Source organism: Paramisgurnus dabryanus, chromosome 1 (genome assembly GCF_030506205.2).
Source record: "Paramisgurnus dabryanus chromosome 1, PD_genome_1.1, whole genome shotgun sequence".
Classification (NCBI taxonomy): Eukaryota; Metazoa; Chordata; class Actinopteri; order Cypriniformes; family Cobitidae; genus Paramisgurnus; species Paramisgurnus dabryanus.
This window is the reverse complement of record NC_133337.1, coordinates 25,487,334-25,504,611: the sequence shown is the minus strand read 5'-3', so window position 1 is coordinate 25,504,611 and position 17,278 is coordinate 25,487,334. Positions and strand designations below refer to the sequence as shown.

General features: G+C 37.2%; 1 protein-coding gene and 1 long non-coding RNA gene across 3 annotated transcripts; both read left to right on the top strand.

The window, feature by feature from the left end:
• The first annotated feature begins 4,433 nt into the window (after window positions 1-4,433).
• Window positions 4,434-6,571, top strand: LOC135779255 (C-type mannose receptor 2-like). The gene is made up of 4 exons (XM_065289988.1): window positions 4,434-4,470; window positions 4,544-4,915; window positions 5,737-6,081; window positions 6,210-6,571. Exons 1-4 carry the CDS (start codon window positions 4,434-4,436, stop codon window positions 6,569-6,571), a joined length of 1,116 nt encoding a protein of 371 aa, XP_065146060.1.
• A 5,654-nt stretch (window positions 6,572-12,225) lies between these two features.
• On the top strand, window positions 12,226-13,603 carry LOC135779291 (uncharacterized). Of its 2 annotated transcripts, none has more exons than XR_010544743.2 (5): window positions 12,226-12,309; window positions 12,721-12,806; window positions 12,948-13,020; window positions 13,334-13,430; window positions 13,539-13,603. It is a non-coding gene; the product is annotated as an uncharacterized lncRNA (long non-coding RNA). The 2 variants fall into 2 exon arrangements; XR_010544744.2 differs by having other exon boundaries at window positions 12,242-12,542.
• Window positions 13,604-17,278: the final 3,675 nt, after the last annotated feature.

Below are 17,278 nucleotides of genomic sequence, written 5' to 3'. Positions count from 1 at the left end.
TCTCCATCTTCTCAGAGATCTCCACTGAATCTGTACTACAATATCTGATGAAGCATTGCGTCTTCATCATACTGCCATTACCTCAGTGCTGTTAATAAACTCTTCAGTCTGTATCCCTCTGTCTGAGTTGTTCCTGAACAGTTTTGGGGTCAGTCCCAGCATTTAACTTTGTCTATTCAAGTGTAAATTGTACATCACGTGTACACAGGTTACAGCAGTGTTGGTGGGTAGTTGACAGACGTGGGTTTCCAACACAAACAGAAACTAAAGAACCTTCCTCACTTTCCCATAGTTTTAAAGTTGCTCCGTGTCTGGCAAAATGAGGATAGTAATATTTTTTTTTTGTTGGGCGGACTGTTCGGAAACTCTCAACAATAAGCACAAGGTTGACAGTAACTTCCATAGTAGTAAAAAAAAATTGTCAGGAAACACAAACACGGATCCAATTGCAGATGAAAAGATTTGTTGGACTTAATAAGGAGAGAGAGCAAGAATGCTGATAGAAGACAGGAAGAGATCCACTGCTTGGTGACAGGGTGAGAGGTCCGCTGTGCAAAGACAGGGTGAAATATCCACTGCTTGGAATCTAGAAGAGGTGCCCGCTGTACATAGACAGGGTGAAGACACCAATGAAGTCTGTAGAGTTCTGTAACACGGAGCGGAGGAGGGTCAGCTTACACCGCTGGACAGCGACAGTTCTGAACAGGCGGAGAGATTGTCCGAAGCAGATGAAGTAATCCTGAAGACAGAGAACACACACAGAGCACTCCAGGCAACACAGAGCAACAGCAGAGCGCACAGATGACAAAATAAAACTACGAAAAAGAAAACTAGACTAAAGAACTAAAACAAGACTTGACATGAATCAAATGACGTAGCACATAACATAGCGAACTCACAAGGAACAGAGGGAGGTAGAGAACTAAAAAGCAAAGCGAAGGGGAGAAAATGATCATCAGGTGTGGGACGCAGGTTAAAGAAATGAAGCGGGAGGAGGAGCGCCCAAGTGACAAACTGTCAAAACACAAACACACAGACACAAGAAAAACACAAAACCAAAGACTGAGATCATGACACAAATAGTATAGAAGTCAATGCGTACTGTGTGCTTTACCTTTTTTATATCAAAACATCTTCTCTCGTGTTCAACAAAATTAAGAAACTCACACAGGTTGGGAACAATGTGAGTATTTGATAACAGAATTTAGATTTTTTTCAACGGACTATCCCTTTAATCTACCAGTACAAACATACAGCGGGTAAAATAAGTATTGAAAACATCTGGGACTGAACCAGCTGTTATTATTTTCACTGACAAGAGTCTGGATTGCTTTTTTTTACTTGGCTTTCCATACCTTTTGCACATCTTTTTCTTTGTACATCCTGTGTCATTTTACATGATAAACTTTTTTTACATGATTAACTTTATTTATTAATTTATTCTTCATGCCATTCCAGCATCTATGGCTATATTCGTATGAGAACTGGTTATTCCATAAACAAGTTGATCCACATACATAAGTTAAGAAGGGTGCACTCTAAAACTGGCTTTGTTATTTTGACCCATGGTGGATAAATATTGGACACACTGCTGGGTTAAAAATGACCTCATGGTGGGTTAAAAAAAAGACGCAAATGCTGGGTTGCTGTTATGCAACCATGAAGTATAATAACCCAGCAGTTCACCGGGTCATTTTTAACCCAGCAGTGTGTTCTGTCCAATATTTACCCATTATGGGTCAAAAATAACTCAAAAATAAATTAGGTATTTCCAATTAATTTAACTTGCATGTTTTTGGCCCATGTGAGTAAACAAACGCTGACACAGGGGAACATGCAAACTCCACACAGAAACGCCACTTGACTTGCTACCCACTGAGCCACCCCATAACTTAAATTATTGACGTCTATGGTTTAATTTTTTTAAATGAGTGGATTGTATGGGTTGTGGCCAACATCTGGTGAAAATTTCATGTCATTAGCACATTTAGAAATATGTTAACAGAAAAAATTTTAATGTGTTCAATATTTCTTTTACCCGCTGTATCTAAAAGCATTACATTTCCATTATGTGGAAACAGTGGCGGTTGGTGAGTTCTCTTCTGAGGGGCGCAAATTCAAATATGTGTTTTGCGTGTTATATGCGTGTCTCGTCATGTCAAAATATGTGTTTGTTGCGTCATGTGAACCTGCATATGTGTCTAAAAAAGATAAAAGAAACGCTCACAAAATACTCGCAAGACACTAACTTACAGTAACACTAAACTCTGATTACACAAAAGATTAAATGTATATTTGGCAAACGTGAGCGTCTCTTTTATCATAAACCCATTCAAAGCATCTGCAGTAGGCAAGTATTTTGACATCACCTGTAATGAACATAGGTTCACATGATGTGCCAAACACATATTTTGACATGACGAACCACACACATGACGGACTAAATACATGTTTTGACGAGATGCGCGTCATGTGTCACCGGCCGCCATTGTATTTTTTAGATGCAATGGTTGGTTACTTCAATAGCAGTGGACTATTTTCAGGCAGTGTGTTATATCACTACGCCTCCTGCAGCCATGTTACAGCAGCAAAGTCACTGATTATTACGCCAGAATGAGAGTATAGTCCTACAGCCATATATGCCTAGAAAATTGCAACTTTTAATTTTCTGTCGATTTTAGTACACAATGTAACTACAGAAGAGTCAAGTTTTAAATAGGAAAGTATCAAAACTCTTTGGTTATTTTTTTAGCACGATGCTAATGGTCTGATCAGATTCAATGAATTGTGCTAAGCTATGCTGAAAGTGCTAGCGCCAGACTCGGAGATCGGCTGAATGTATTCCAAAACGGTAAAACTGAAATGTTTTACTCCAGGGGAGATGGAAAATAAGCATATTTTCAACAAAAGTGTAATGTCCCTTTAACAATTATATCCATTTTAAAATGCCATGAGAAATTTGTAGTTTGTCTTTTTTCCATTTCCTTTCTGCCTTCCTACAGGCCTGTCCCAGAGAGTTAGTGTTTTGGTTGATCAAAGGCTCTAATATGTGTACGATGTCCGCTCCTACAATATTTAAAAGCACAAGGTGTTGATCTGCATCTAGAGCTGATGTTAAAGTTTCTATTGGAGTTGAGGATTTTTTTAATAACCTTTCTATCATGTAGGCTATCTTTATCTTTACATTGTTTGAACGTGACGAATCATCATACACGACAGCATAGACGGCTACAGCAGACTTTTTTTTTTTTGAAGGAACAATTGCAGCAAGATGGTTTTTGAGAGCTTTGTAGATGATAATGGAGGGGAGAACAATGCATCTGTCTATTAATGAATGTTTTCTGGGGTTCAATAAGAAGTAGCCGCACACACAATTAAAGAATTAAAAGATTATGGGGTGATGTTTGCCGGGGCATCACCAATATTCTTATTTCTTATTCAGAGTGAAGGTAAAATTGACACTAACAATGAAATCAACATCTGGGCATCACATTGTGTTTAGTGTGCAAGAGATTCAAATGAAGTTTGTCTAAAAAGTGAATTTTAAGGATATCTTTCCAGGAAATCCACACTTATCCTGCATCCAAAAACCCCTTTGAATTTTCTGACAAAAAACACCTGTAGGTGAGACTTCAGTAGACAACAATCAGCCATGATGCCAAAGACCCCCAAACTTTATATCTTTGAGACGATTATTCCTACAAAAGTATTTACTGTATGTCCATGTATGAAGACTCATTTATACTGTGATAGATCAATAAGTGTGATATTATAAAAACAACATTACTGTCTCTGAAATAAAATCATTGACTTTATAATGAAATAGTGCTAATGTTTAAGAATTGAATACAGAAATAATGTTAAATATATAAAGTTATATAACTGACATTTGGCTGGCACTCATGTTAATATGCAAAAACAGGGACTGAACTGGTGCCTCATTTCTGTCTGTTGAGTTATTTATAATTACATTAAAAACAAGGAAACGTAAGGGTATGTGGAAAAATACATCAACAAGGAACTGAAATATGAAAATGATTCACAGATATTATACAATGACATACTGATAAACACACAGACAGAGAAACAGAAGATTCAGGAGAGAAACACACAAACTCAAAAGTATGAACTTTATTTATTTATTGTTTCATTCCTATTAAAATAATATTTATGATATCACAGTGTTTTATAAGGATTGTGTATTAATGTTTAATGACTATTAATGAAACTTTATAAAGAATTGATGAAGAGTTACTGAAGAGATGTTAACTTTTAGCTTCATTTAACAGCTTTAATATCAGATTTTCATCTTTATTTACTACACATTAAAATAGTTTAGACATTTAAATGAATGAATTTATTGTGATGATCAGAATTATGAACAAACAGAATAAATCAACATCTGATGTTTTCAATGTGTTTGTTTTTCAGAAATGGCTCAAACTTTATATTTCAGCATTCTTCTCATCGGTGAGTTTGTGTTTGTGGTTTTATGTTTGTTTTATAATCTCATGAGATTTGACTCAAACTCTTTCTTTCATAGCTCTCTGTTCATTATCTGAATGCATTCAGCGCCGCTATCACCACATAAACATGAAGAAGAACTGGACTGAAGCTCAGAGATACTGCAGAGAAAAATACACAGATCTGGCCACAGTCAACAACATGAACGACATGAATCAACTGATGAAGAGGATAAATCACAGTCTGCTGATGAGCAGTAATGATGTATTTGTCTGGATTGGACTGATGAGATCAAGTGTTCATGAATGGAAGTGGTCTCTGGGTGATCCTGTGAAATATACAAACTGGTCTAATGGAGGCTCAAATGGTCCAGTTGATTGTGTTTATATGAGAGATGGATCATGGCATCATCAGAGCTGTAATACGAACATGAGATTCATCTGCTACAATGGTGAGTGAAGCTTCATAAAATAACATCAAACCTTCACTTAACAAAACATCATCAGATGTAAACTTTACAAGACAACAATAATAAACATCACAGAAACACAAATATCATGTGAGTTTATATTTACATTTATCTGAAGCTGTTATCCAAAGTGACTTACAATTGCTATATATGTCAGAGGTCACACGCCTCTGGAGGAACTAGGGGTTAAGTGTCTTGCTCAGGGACACAATGGTGTGTCACAGTGAATTCAAACCCGGGTCTCTCACACCACAGGTGCGTATCTTATCCACTGTGCCATCACCAGCCGTTTAAGGAGCATTTCACCCGTAGAAACAGTAATCTTTATTGAAAGTGTGTCATATTTGTATTCGAAATGTAACATACATTTAGAATTTGGTGCCTATTTGCCCGAGATAAGGGGTGTTTGTAGTCTCACCCCCTCAACAAAGATATAAGACTTCCTTCTTTCATTGATGTAAAATGATGAGTTTTACATTATAGAATAAAGGAAGTTCAACACTGAAATCTGTATTTCTCCTGTCTCAGCGGCAACTGAGGAAATGATGCATGACCATTCAAAAACATGACTGGGGTTCCAAGCTTAATGCAAATGGGTGAAGTGTCCCTTTATGTTTAACACATCCACTCTCCCTCTCACATCCACGGAAACTTCAGCAAACTAAACGCACGTGTGTCTAAAAACTCTCAGATCAGTTTATTCTCTCAACTTCATTAACAAACATTAAACGAGGATGATAAACATGATTACCAGTTGGTTTCATTTCTACCAGTAGTAAATCTATCTTTATTTTCTTCAACAGAGAGCAGTAAAAGATTCATCATTGATGGTTCTTCAGTATCATGGAGAGACGCTCAGAGGTTCTGCAGACAGCATCATACTGATCTGACCAGTGTGAGGAATCAGACTGAGAATCAACAGATTCAGAAGATCATGAATGACACAAACATATCTGAAGTCTGGATTGGTCTGTTCAGTGACTCATGGGAGTGGTCAGATGAGAGCAACTCCACATTCAGATACTGGGGTCTTAATCAACCTAATAAAAATGGTAGTTCTGAAGATTGTACAGCAGTCAGAATGAAAGAGCAGGGACAAATGCATGATTTGAGTTGCAGTTCCTATCTGACCTTTGTGTGTCATGAAGGTGAGTAATAGAAGTCAATGTGTGTTTGATGACAGAGGTTTCTTAATTATTAAAATGATCTCAGTTCAGTGTTTGTGGTGTATGTTTGTTTTGATCTGATGTGTAGTTTGTGTTTGTTGTGTGTTCAGATAATCTGATATTGATCCAGATGAATCTGAGCTGGTCTGAAGCTCTGAGATACTGCAGAGAGAATCATGTGGATCTGGTTTCAGTTGATTCAGAGGAGATTCAGTTCATGGTGACTAAAGTGATTCATCAGTCCTCTACTGAAGCCGTGTGGATGGGGTTACACTATTACTGCCAAATGAACCTCTGGATCTGGATACGAGGAGATGACGTGTGCTATCAGAATTGGGCTCCAGGGAACGGAACAAAACTGATGAACTGTAACACTGAACACAGAGCTGGAGCAGTTCAGTCTGGAGGAGATCATCTCTGGATCAGCCGTCCTCAATCTCACAAACTCAACTTCATCTGTAGCAGATATTAAGATGAATGAAATCATTGTGTCTATCGCTTTCTTTTTTGTTTTTGGTAACTTTCTGTTTTTCATTTTGTTTTGTTCTTGTTCTTAAGCATTAGGGTCCATTTATAAACATATTACAGATTAAATACAACATTATGTCTTACAGTAGTTCAGAATCATTTCATGTATACTAAAAATGTTATTATAAATGTTTTTTCAATGTTAATCTCCTGACACAATATATTTTCTGATGTTTCTTAAATAACTGTTGAATTATATGAAATTAATGTTTGTAGGATTTAAATTGTAGGAAATTATTAGTCTGTCGTATCCCCCTTTCCGTCCGGTACCATCTGCATTCCTGTGCCTATTGCAGTGATCAAAGACTATTGGCAGAGCTGTTTATCTAATACAGTGGGGGTTAAAGGTGGTCTTCTAATTGATCAATTTGAATGTATCATGTTGGGTTTCGTCACATGGTCAAGGAAAGGGGGATAAATTACTATGTTGGTGGGTCTTTGCTTTCTTCTTTTTCTTGCGCTCATCCATCTTTGGGCTGGTCTATGAGCTCTGTTCATTCTTTATGCTTTTCTTTTTTACCTGAGCTCTGGGGTTCAGGCCATCAGACCAAGATGGTGACTCAATTGTGACTCTATTTCTTCTAAACTTTCCTTCTTCCTCTTTTCTCTATACTATCAGATAATATTTCACATACACTGGAAAGTAATTGCACATGTATTATACCATTTCATGCATTTATAGTGTAACCATTTCAATTGTAACTTTAAGTCAGTACCATGGGCGAGGCTAGCCCCTTTTTAGGGGTGCTTCAGCACCCCTAAAAAGGAGCTCAGCACCCCTAAAACTTGGAGCAAGAAATTTATTTATTCTAAAATGTTCGTTCGTCTTTGACAAGGTTAAATAATGTCCAAAACATACTCTGTAGTTTGTGGTTTAAAATGTATATGTTAAGGTAGAAAATGAAAACCTCCCCACTTAGCAAATGGTGTCATCCTTTTCTTTTACTTCTCTGTACCTGCATCGCTTAGCCCGAGCGCGAAACACACGCAGAGTGAGAATCAGTTAAAAGTGTTGTGATGCAACTTGCTTGCATGAATCTTACAAAATGTTTACGTTATGTTTATAATGAGCGAGTACATCACGAATCAATCTTTCAAGCCGTGTTTTTGTCTTATACTGAATCACCATGGTACACGTATAATAAGTGTTTATTTTCGGATTATTTTAGTCCGGCGGGTACCCGCGCGCTGCGGAGTAGTACAGTACCTGGGTGACTCGTCCATAGACTTAAACGAAGAGAAGTAGCGCCGGTTACTGTGTTCTTCCGCAAGACGCATGCAATTTTGTGCGTCTCAGTGGGTAGTTGCACACGTGTGTCTCCGTTGTTAAAGTTTATTGTATGATTTATCGTTAATTTGAGACTTATTTTAACAATCGGGAGTCATGTAAACATGACGTCACGTGCGTCTTTTCTGGTCAGTCGTCATGAAAACATGGCGTTTGGAACAGAGTGAAAACAAACTACATATCACTATACCACCAGTACCGGTAAGTTATGTGTCAAATCACTAACTGTCTGACTATCAAACTAGACAATAAATATTTTTTTAGTTTGTCACATGGGGGAGAGTGGGGTAAAGTGAGACATCGGGTAAAGTGAGACACCCCCTGTATCTAGGCAACTGAACACATTTGTGGTCCTATGACCATTATGTTTTTAAGCCCCTCAAATTTCCCCTTGGCCATGAAGGACAGGACCTCATGCTGCTGTGGTTGACATGTTTTTTTCACAAAAATATATTTTTTGCTTGTAAAAGTAAATTTTCTTGCTGTCAACTTAATCAACTGTTGTGCCAAAGCAAATTGATTCAGGTAGAAAAACTTATATCACACATGTTTATGAACTACCAACATATAAAACCTTGTGTTGATGCTAGCTGAAGATTAGCCTGAATTTCCAAGAGAGAGAGTTTTTTTCCAAAATGTGGTGGTGGGGTAAAGTGAGACAAATGATGTGGGGTAAAGTGAGACATGAGGCACAAGTTCAGTTTAGTCTAAAACATATTTTAATGTAATATTACATTACATATGTTTTATTTTTAATGTTATAAACATTGCAGAAAAACCATTATGCCTAGTCAATACACCAGGAAGACAGCCTGGGGAAAAACACCCCTTGAGGAGATGGAGAGTGCAGCTGCTTAGGTCAAGGAAGGAAAGAATTCTCTAATGCTATGTACACACCAAACGCGAGGCATCATGGTACTGTGGGTTCACACCAGACACAAGTTCAACAATTTGCGCAAGTAGATTACATACAAAGTCAATGCAAAGACGCAATCAGACACGTCCTCGCATGTGGCGATGCGAATGACGTGATATGGGTGGCGCGTTTTCCACGAAAACACGCGCTATTCGCCGCAAACATGTCTTCGCCCAATTTGAAAATATTCAACTTGAGCGAAAAATTCCATTACACAATGTTAAATCCTGCGAGTAATCTAGATCAAGTAACGCACTGCCCCGCATTTGGTGTGTACGTAGCATTGTTCACTCTAGATTACTCACGGGATTTAACATTGTGTCATGCAAATTTTTCGTTCGAGATAAATATTTTCAACTTGGGCGAAGACATGTTTGAGGTGAATAGTGCGTGTTTTCGCGGCAAATGCTCCGCTCATATGGCGTCATTCGCATCGCCCCAGGCGAGGATGCGTCTGATCGTGTCTTTGCATTAACTTTGAATGTAATCTACTTGCACAAATCGTTGAACTCACGTCTGGTGTGAACCCACAGTAAGAGCAGCTGCAAGGGATAGAAATATTGATAGATGGTTCTGATTGTCTTTTGCGCTGACCCGCGGACACTAGCTGGCTCTAAGGGTCCTTTGTTCTGACCCCCAGACTGCGTTTTAATCTAACTGGTTCTATATGTCATTTGAATGTTAATTAAAAAAAATTGAATTGTCGGAGCCAATGGTCTACAGTGGGCAGCGCTCCGACATGTGGTGCTTTCACACTTTCTGGGAGTTCGATTTCCGGCTCGTGGTCATTTGCCGATCCAATACCCTTCTCTCCTCCCTGTACTTTCCTGTCCTCTCCAAAACTCACTGTTAAATAAAGGCAAAAACTGGCCAAAAAATATAACTTTTGAATTATGTTATGTTGTATTTGATTTTGGTTCAGAGTTACTGTACTTTCAAGTGTTTAGAAAAATAATGTTCTTAATTGACCAATCCCCTTGATTCTGTTACTAGTCCAACATTAGTTCTGGAATGTGTGGTTGTCAAGCTAGCCGTCAGGATTTTATCTGTTACAATATGTGCTGTTATGGTAGTTTCAGAGTGTAAAAAGTAAGTGGATCAGTTTACCCCGAGCTGGTTCACTTTACCCCCTTGATTTTTCTGGTCTGTCTCAGTTTACCCCTAAGCTGGGGTAAAGTGAGACACAAGACCACTTTTTTTAAAACAATCATATTTTCACTGCTCTTCGTCCTGAATACATTCTGGTAATTTCCATAGCTAGGAAACATCCTGAATTAATGGGAAATGTGTAAATTTGACTGATATATCATTTTAGCTCGCTTAGAGGGGAGCAAATGTAAAAAATGTCTCACTTTACCCCCCTCTCCCCTGTAGATTAATATGAAGGGGATAACGTTTTTAACCCTTAGTGCAGGAGTCACAAGTGTTTTGTTTTAGACATATAGTAAAGGTAATGGTTCAATTAAAGGACAGTTAAAAGAAAAGCTGCAAATTAACAAACTATTAATAAACCTACCATAAAAGTTATAAATTAGGAGATTTATCATTTTGACAAAGGCTTAAAACGACACACTGTATATCCACATAAAACCATACCCACACTGCTGCTGTAGCCCACCTTTTGTCCTGATACTTTAATATGGCATTAATGGCAAGAAAGTGCTAGCTCGCCACTAATTAGACATTAAAAGGTTGGCAAAAAAATGCATCTCAAAACTCATCAGATTGATGCTTTAAAATATGTAATTTTAAAAAAAGTTCTAAGGGGGAGCATGCTCCCAGACCCTAGAGGGGTAATTTTCTTCTCATCTTTTTCACCCCTGACCCGTTTTCATGCCTGAAAGGTCTCCAAAAAAATCTTTTTTGGAGTTAGTTGAACCAATGTTAAAATGATAGTTATTTTACAATAAACATATTATTGGTTTCTGTAGGAAAAAAGAGTGGGTGGTGGCAGCGGAGCTCATTGGGTGCTCAGCACCCCTAAAGCTCTAACCCTAGAATCGCCTCTGGTCAGTACTGTTATTAAACCTTTTCATTTACAAATCTGGTGTTTAGTTTTGATTTAGTGTTAATACTTTAACACTACACATTGCAATACACCCAGCGGGCACCGTGACGTCAATTTGACATCAACAAATAGTCAAGATTTTGACCACCATGTATAACGTGCATGATAATGCATATTTTCATTATATTTTGTAATTATTTCCTTGTGGTTGTAAAGAGGCCCAACAAAGGTATCAATCTGACATGTTTTTTCTGGTCCCTATATCTCAGGTCAATATCATTGACATTAAATCGATGTTGATTTGATGTCAGGAAATAAGATGTCAAATTGATGTTAAATTTACGTCAAAACAATGTCTGAAAAAGTATATTTATTACTCATTGTAAATCAATGAGACTCATTTTTAACATCTTGAAAGTTGTAGGCCTATGTATTTTGCATGTGTGTTTTTTATTTATTTAAATCCTAGCATGTTTACATGTAGTTCACATTTAAAATGACACTATAATTGCATATACTATAAAAGGTCAATTTAATATGATATCGAAGCTTGATATTGAATGATCCCAGCAGTCATATGACCTACCTTCAACGTTGAAATTTGGTTGAAAAAGCTTAGTTGTTTGTTCAACGTTGATACAACGTTGAAACAACAGTGAATGGTAAACAGTTGCAAAGGGTCAATAAAATAAATGTTTTATGACATTGTAATTTGTAAATCATTCAGTAAAAAGCTGTAATGAAACTGATAAAAATACTATTTAAAAATTTACCAAAAGTAATTGGGAGAGTTAAAAATGTAATAGACACATGCAAATAAACTATTATTATTGTTGTTTTATTGTTAATATATTTTCATCACAGTGTCTTAAATATAACATGTTAAATATAAATTTTAAGAATACCATTAATAATAAAATACATCAAGACTTTTATTGTCAGTTTGGAATGTTTGATCCTGACTAAAAAAGTAGCCAGGTAATCTCGCGAGATTACACGAGACTGGAGAGTTTAACGGCTGTCTGCGTGATCTTCGAGAAAGTGCATCGAGGTAAGGAAATATCAAGTCAATAAGTCAATGTTTAAAACGCGTAACATTATTTTATTCACACATAAAATGTTTTATGACAAAAAGCACGATGCCTATTAATTGTGATTTTCTGTTATTTGTGAACGTATCCGTTATGATGGTTGATTCGGGATGTTCCCGCCGAAATTGGACTACGGTTACATTAATATGATTGTAATATGAATATTAATAAATTAATATGATATCTGGTCTTATCAACTTAACCACTTGGTTGTTTATTGCTTCAGAAAAGCACCTAAATGTAATGGCTTTTGGACAACTGTTCGGTAGAATCGCGTTGATATCGTAGTTCAGTCAGTGTGTATCCGAGAGGTCTTACAGGCGCCACAGACACCTCTGTCATTTGTAAAGAGGAGCAGCGCGGCAGACGGATGAGTGCGGTCAGTTAATTAATGCTGCTTGCTTAATTTCATGTTACTGATTAAGTGTTTAAACTTGACGTTAGATGAGATGTTGGTGTTTTATGGCTCGCGAATTTGCAATAACTGCATTTATCAGGCAATCACACATTACGTCACACGCATATGCTTGTACCTGCGGTCCCTCGCGCTGTATCAATGATTTAAAGCGGAATAAAACTCTTAACTCCTTTGTAAGGAAAAAGTCAAACAGTGTAAGTTGTTGGCATGTGCTATTTGAATTGAAATGAAGTGTAATGGTATTATTTTGCTTACTTCTCTTGATGAATAATTAGCAAGTTTAATGGAACTTGAAAATATTAATTATCCAGACAAATGCGCTCTTGTTTTCAGTTTATTTTTATAACTCCTTTGTAATGTCTTTGTTATCAGAGCCCTTCAAATTGAAAATAGTGATGGTGATCTTGTCAATGCTGAGATTTAAATGCATTAACAGCCATTACGTCTGTCTGGATCAGGTAATGTTGTGCATGTTAACCTGATATTTCATATACTTAAATGCATTATGCAAGTGTATGCATTACATTCTGATAAAGGTCATCATTTATAGAATTCTCTTTTACTATTGCACTAATTGTACTTTTTTTATATGTTGTCAGGATTGAAGAAGAATCAGACAGCAAGGGTTGTCAGATCAGAAACGTAATAACACAAACATAAGAAACTTCACAGGTAAGCTTTTTAAAACCACCTACTACTTGTTTCTCAGTACTGGTTTATCATTGTCATTAGGAAAATATAAGAAAATTATTCAGGATGCAATGGTCTCTGTTCAGCACAGCAATTAATTTCTTCTGTATGTCACTATTCCCTCTATATTATGTACATGTTTCACACCCTTCGTTTTCAATAGACAGAGCCAGTAGTTAATTCATAGTTCAGAGTGGATGTTGATGCAAGTTTTAAAGAGGCTTCATATTGACAGACAAAATGGATCTTTGTGGTTGTGTACATAACAGCTTTCTTTCCTTCTTATCTTTATTAGGGCTGTGACAGTGACAGTATTTTACCACCGCGATGGTAATGCACCAATTCACCACTGTGGTGAGGTGGTTATAGAATGTGTTTGTGTGAGGGGGGAGGTATATATCTTTTATATATATATATATAATGCATACATATATTTTGAAATATAAAAATGTAAACAAAGATCAGATATGATGTTTCTTAACAAATGTGTGTGATCATAGGCGGCAATTTCTTTTTCCGCCGGTGGGTGCTCATCACAACCTCAAGCTTTACTTAGCAAAGCCAGGTTCTCTAGAGTCTGGAGCGCTCAAAAGCTTTGAAGAGGTGGAAAGTGGCGCAGTCACATTTTCGTGTGCATTGTGAAGTTAAAGGTAATGTTTTTCCTGTGTTTTTGATTGTGTTCATGTTTCATGTTAAAAAAAAAACAGTATTTTTCACACAATTTACTGTATAGTGCTGTTTTCACTGTCCTCAAAATGGGCTGATGTCTTCATTGTTCTATGAAGTCCCTCCTTCAGAAATATGTAACGAGTTCTGATTGTGTAGTTTGTTTAGTGTGTTGTGATTCAACAGCAGCTTAGCTTAGCCAGAGCTAGGGCTGCACGATAAATCAAACACGATTGTCACGCACATCTCGTCAGTAAAGCTGGTTCCTTGATAAGTAATAAAATGCCATCAGCTGCTTTCAAATGGAGCGCCATTTACTACACAGACCCGTAGTTTACTGACAAAAGGAGAAATCATTGCCGATTATGAATGCGATATTTTCCCTTTTGTCAGTGAACTACGGCTCTGTGTAGTAAATGGCGGTCTATCTGAAAGCAGCTGATGGTGATAAATTACTAAACAAGGAACCAGCTTTACTGACGAGATGTGCGTGACAAGTTTGTCACGCGCTGATTAACCGCTGATTAACGCGCTGATTAACCGGCGCGCATAAAAAACCCCTAATGGAGATTCAATCACAAAATTATTAACAGTACCAGTCATAAACAGGGCTGTCTGGATTACTTTTTTTACTTAATGTTTGAAACAGGTTATCAACTTATGAATAACAAACTTATTCAGAACAGTAACAAACAATAAAGTGACAACTTAAACAGCAGCATAAGTAAGGCATATAGCCAAGCCCAAACGGAATTCGCGCCCGCAGATTTCGGCAGAAAACTCCGCGGAATTCCGCGGATTTATTGCCCGTCATTGACAAGCACACATATTACGCGCTTGAGCGTGTTTGTGAGAAGAAATCTCATTGACAACAAGCACCCATACATAGCCTATCCCGCGGGTTTGTGAGCCGTCATTGACAAGTACATTAACCCTGCGCGTGCTGTTTCCTTGCCCGTTTTTAATGATAGAGAGCACAAACCATTTAATATTTCAGATGAAATTAAACTTACCGCTGAGTTAAGCAGATCTCACTTGTCGTCTATGTGACGCGCAACAGTCAGCACATGATCATTTCAAATCCGTTTACAAGACAAATCCGTGTTGTTGTTTAATATAAAGTTTACATTGCGTTGTAAAAATGATGAAATTATCTTCATACATGCTAATTTCATAATGCGAACGTATTAACACAAGCTTTTTATTCTGCTATACTATTTAACACTATAAACAATATGTCATTTTATATACAAACTATAATTCTATCTTGACATGTACATTAGGTTCATTTTGATCCAATTTGATTCCCTCTCTTGCGCACAGTTGTTGTCGTCGGTCTCACTCTCAGCCTCCTTCCCATTACGAGGTGTTACTGTGAAAAATGCGCTAAACATGTCATTTTAAAAACCGGATGGTTTATTTAAAGTTCGAATACGGATATTTCACGTCATGTTCGAATGCATATTCGAATATCGAATAAAAAGTGACAGCCCTAGTTCTGATGGTGTACGGGTAGCGCAGATTGATACTTTTTCGCAACCTTGAGTGACCAAGAAAGAATATTTTGCCTCTGTTCTGCTCCCAAGCCACCGGGTCATCACTAATATCAGTTGCAAATAGTGCTCTAACTCTGAATCTGCTGGCTGTTTGCGTTCACACAAACTTGAAGATATCTCGCTGGGGGAGATTGTACTTTATATTTTTTCATAGTTTGTGACGTGCACGCAACCGCAGGCCGCACAGTGGTTATGAGAACTGTCACAGCCCTAATCTTTATGTATTATGGCTCTAATCATCACTTTTAAAATGATGGCTATGCCCATGAGTTATAAAATTAAAGTTACCACCAACCATTGTAATCCACCACCAAGCTACCATGTAGTAATGGAACCTTACAATATATTTTTTACTTGTTTTGGATTGTATTCCGACCAAATTCTAGTAATCCTAATAATTAAGATGCAGTGTTTTGTATTTCACAATTTATGTTTTCTTTTTAAAAGGGGCTATGACTTGTTTTTTATTTTTTTATGTGTTTTATATTGTAGGCAGATCACCGTGCAACTTGGTGAAGTCATGTGTCTTTCCAGATGCCCAAATCTGTGCCCCTCAAAAAGTAAGGAAATAATAGTGTCCCATGACAAAAAATGGAAACATTCTTAATTTTTTTTTATAGTTGTGCTTGGGCCACAGTTTTTTGTATGTTTTGTACAAATGAAAAATCTTTTTTTTCCAGAACTTTATTAAATGCCATGACAGACAAGATGAGCCTTAAGAGGAGATTTGGGAAGATGCTGTTTCATAAGTCTTTGCTTTGCCAGATTATCTGTGGTAAGTTTGTAAAATCTATATTAAAAAAGGACAAGAATATCTCCTAATCAAAATTTTTTGATCAGGTTGGGGTGTCTGCCAACGTGATGCCTTGCTGGTCTGGTTTGAGTTTGAAGTCTCTCACAGACAGTTCAGAAGGTCTGGAGTCCATCTTAGCTTTCATTGGTAAGTGACTGCACAAGAGGCTGTTTGACCCACACGCAAGGTAAACAGTCAATGTTTGTTTTGTTTAGCATCTCAATTTGGGGGGAGGGGGGAATATAAAGTCAATATCACCCAAGTATTCAGACCCTTTACTCTGTATTTAGTTAACACACCTTTTGAAGCAGCAGTTACAGCCTCAGGTCTTTTTGGGAAGGATGCAGCAAACCTTGCAACACCTGGATTTGTTTTTAAACAAACAGTCAGAAGCACCATTCACTTCCATTGTATTCTTTTATCCTGCTATGGAAGTCAGTGGTGCTTCTGGTCAGTTTGGTTACAGACATTCCTCAAAATATCTTTGTGTTCATCAGAACCCTTTAAGGTGTAGAAACAGCAAGACCAATAGGAGACACCTGAGCTAAATTCCAGGTATTGTTGGAAAGGGTCTGAATATGTATAATGTAAAAAATTATATTTCAGTTTTTCTTTTTTCATACATTTGCAAACGTTTCAAAAAAACAATTTTATGAGGGAAAATGTAAACAATTGCAGTATCATGAAAGAACATAACAAAATTGAAAAGTGAAGAGGGTCTTAATACTTTCTGAATGCACTGTAGATGATCTTAATTGAAGCTCATTGTCACATTTGTAAACACAACAGCTTTCTTCCTTCATCAGCTATGCTATGTTTGTAGTCAGACCATTAAAGAACACACATCTTGCCTTCATGTGCAATAACTTTTTTTATACATGGGCTAAAAAACATAGCATTTTTGACAATGAAATAACATGCGGTTTGTTTTTCCTCTTTAGATGCTGTCATCATATTTTAAGTGCATGAGCCAGAATGGACGGGTGGTGGTGGCCATAAGAAGACTGTCAACTAAACTAGGGTGACCATACGTGCAATTCTTCCCGGACCCGTCCTGTCCAGGATTTCGGGTGCGTCTTTTGGAACTCGTATTTGTCAACCGCATACGTCATAGAGGATTATTATTATTATTACAGAAAAGCAACTGTTACATTTTAAGGTAAGAATGAAACTACGATTGTATGTCTTATGTTTTTAACTGAATGGCGTATGCGGTCAACAAATA

Excerpts from the sequence above, each read along its gene's own strand:
- LOC135779255 (XM_065289988.1), top strand. The coding sequence starts at position 4,434 with ATGGCTCAAACTTTATATTTCAGCATTCTTCTCATCG. Across the intron at positions 4,471-4,543 it reads TTTCAGCATTCTTCTCATCG|CTCTCTGTTCATTATCTGAA; the intron begins GTGAGTTTGTGT and ends TTTCTTTCATAG. Across the intron at positions 4,916-5,736 it reads GAGATTCATCTGCTACAATG|AGAGCAGTAAAAGATTCATC; the intron begins GTGAGTGAAGCT and ends TTTCTTCAACAG.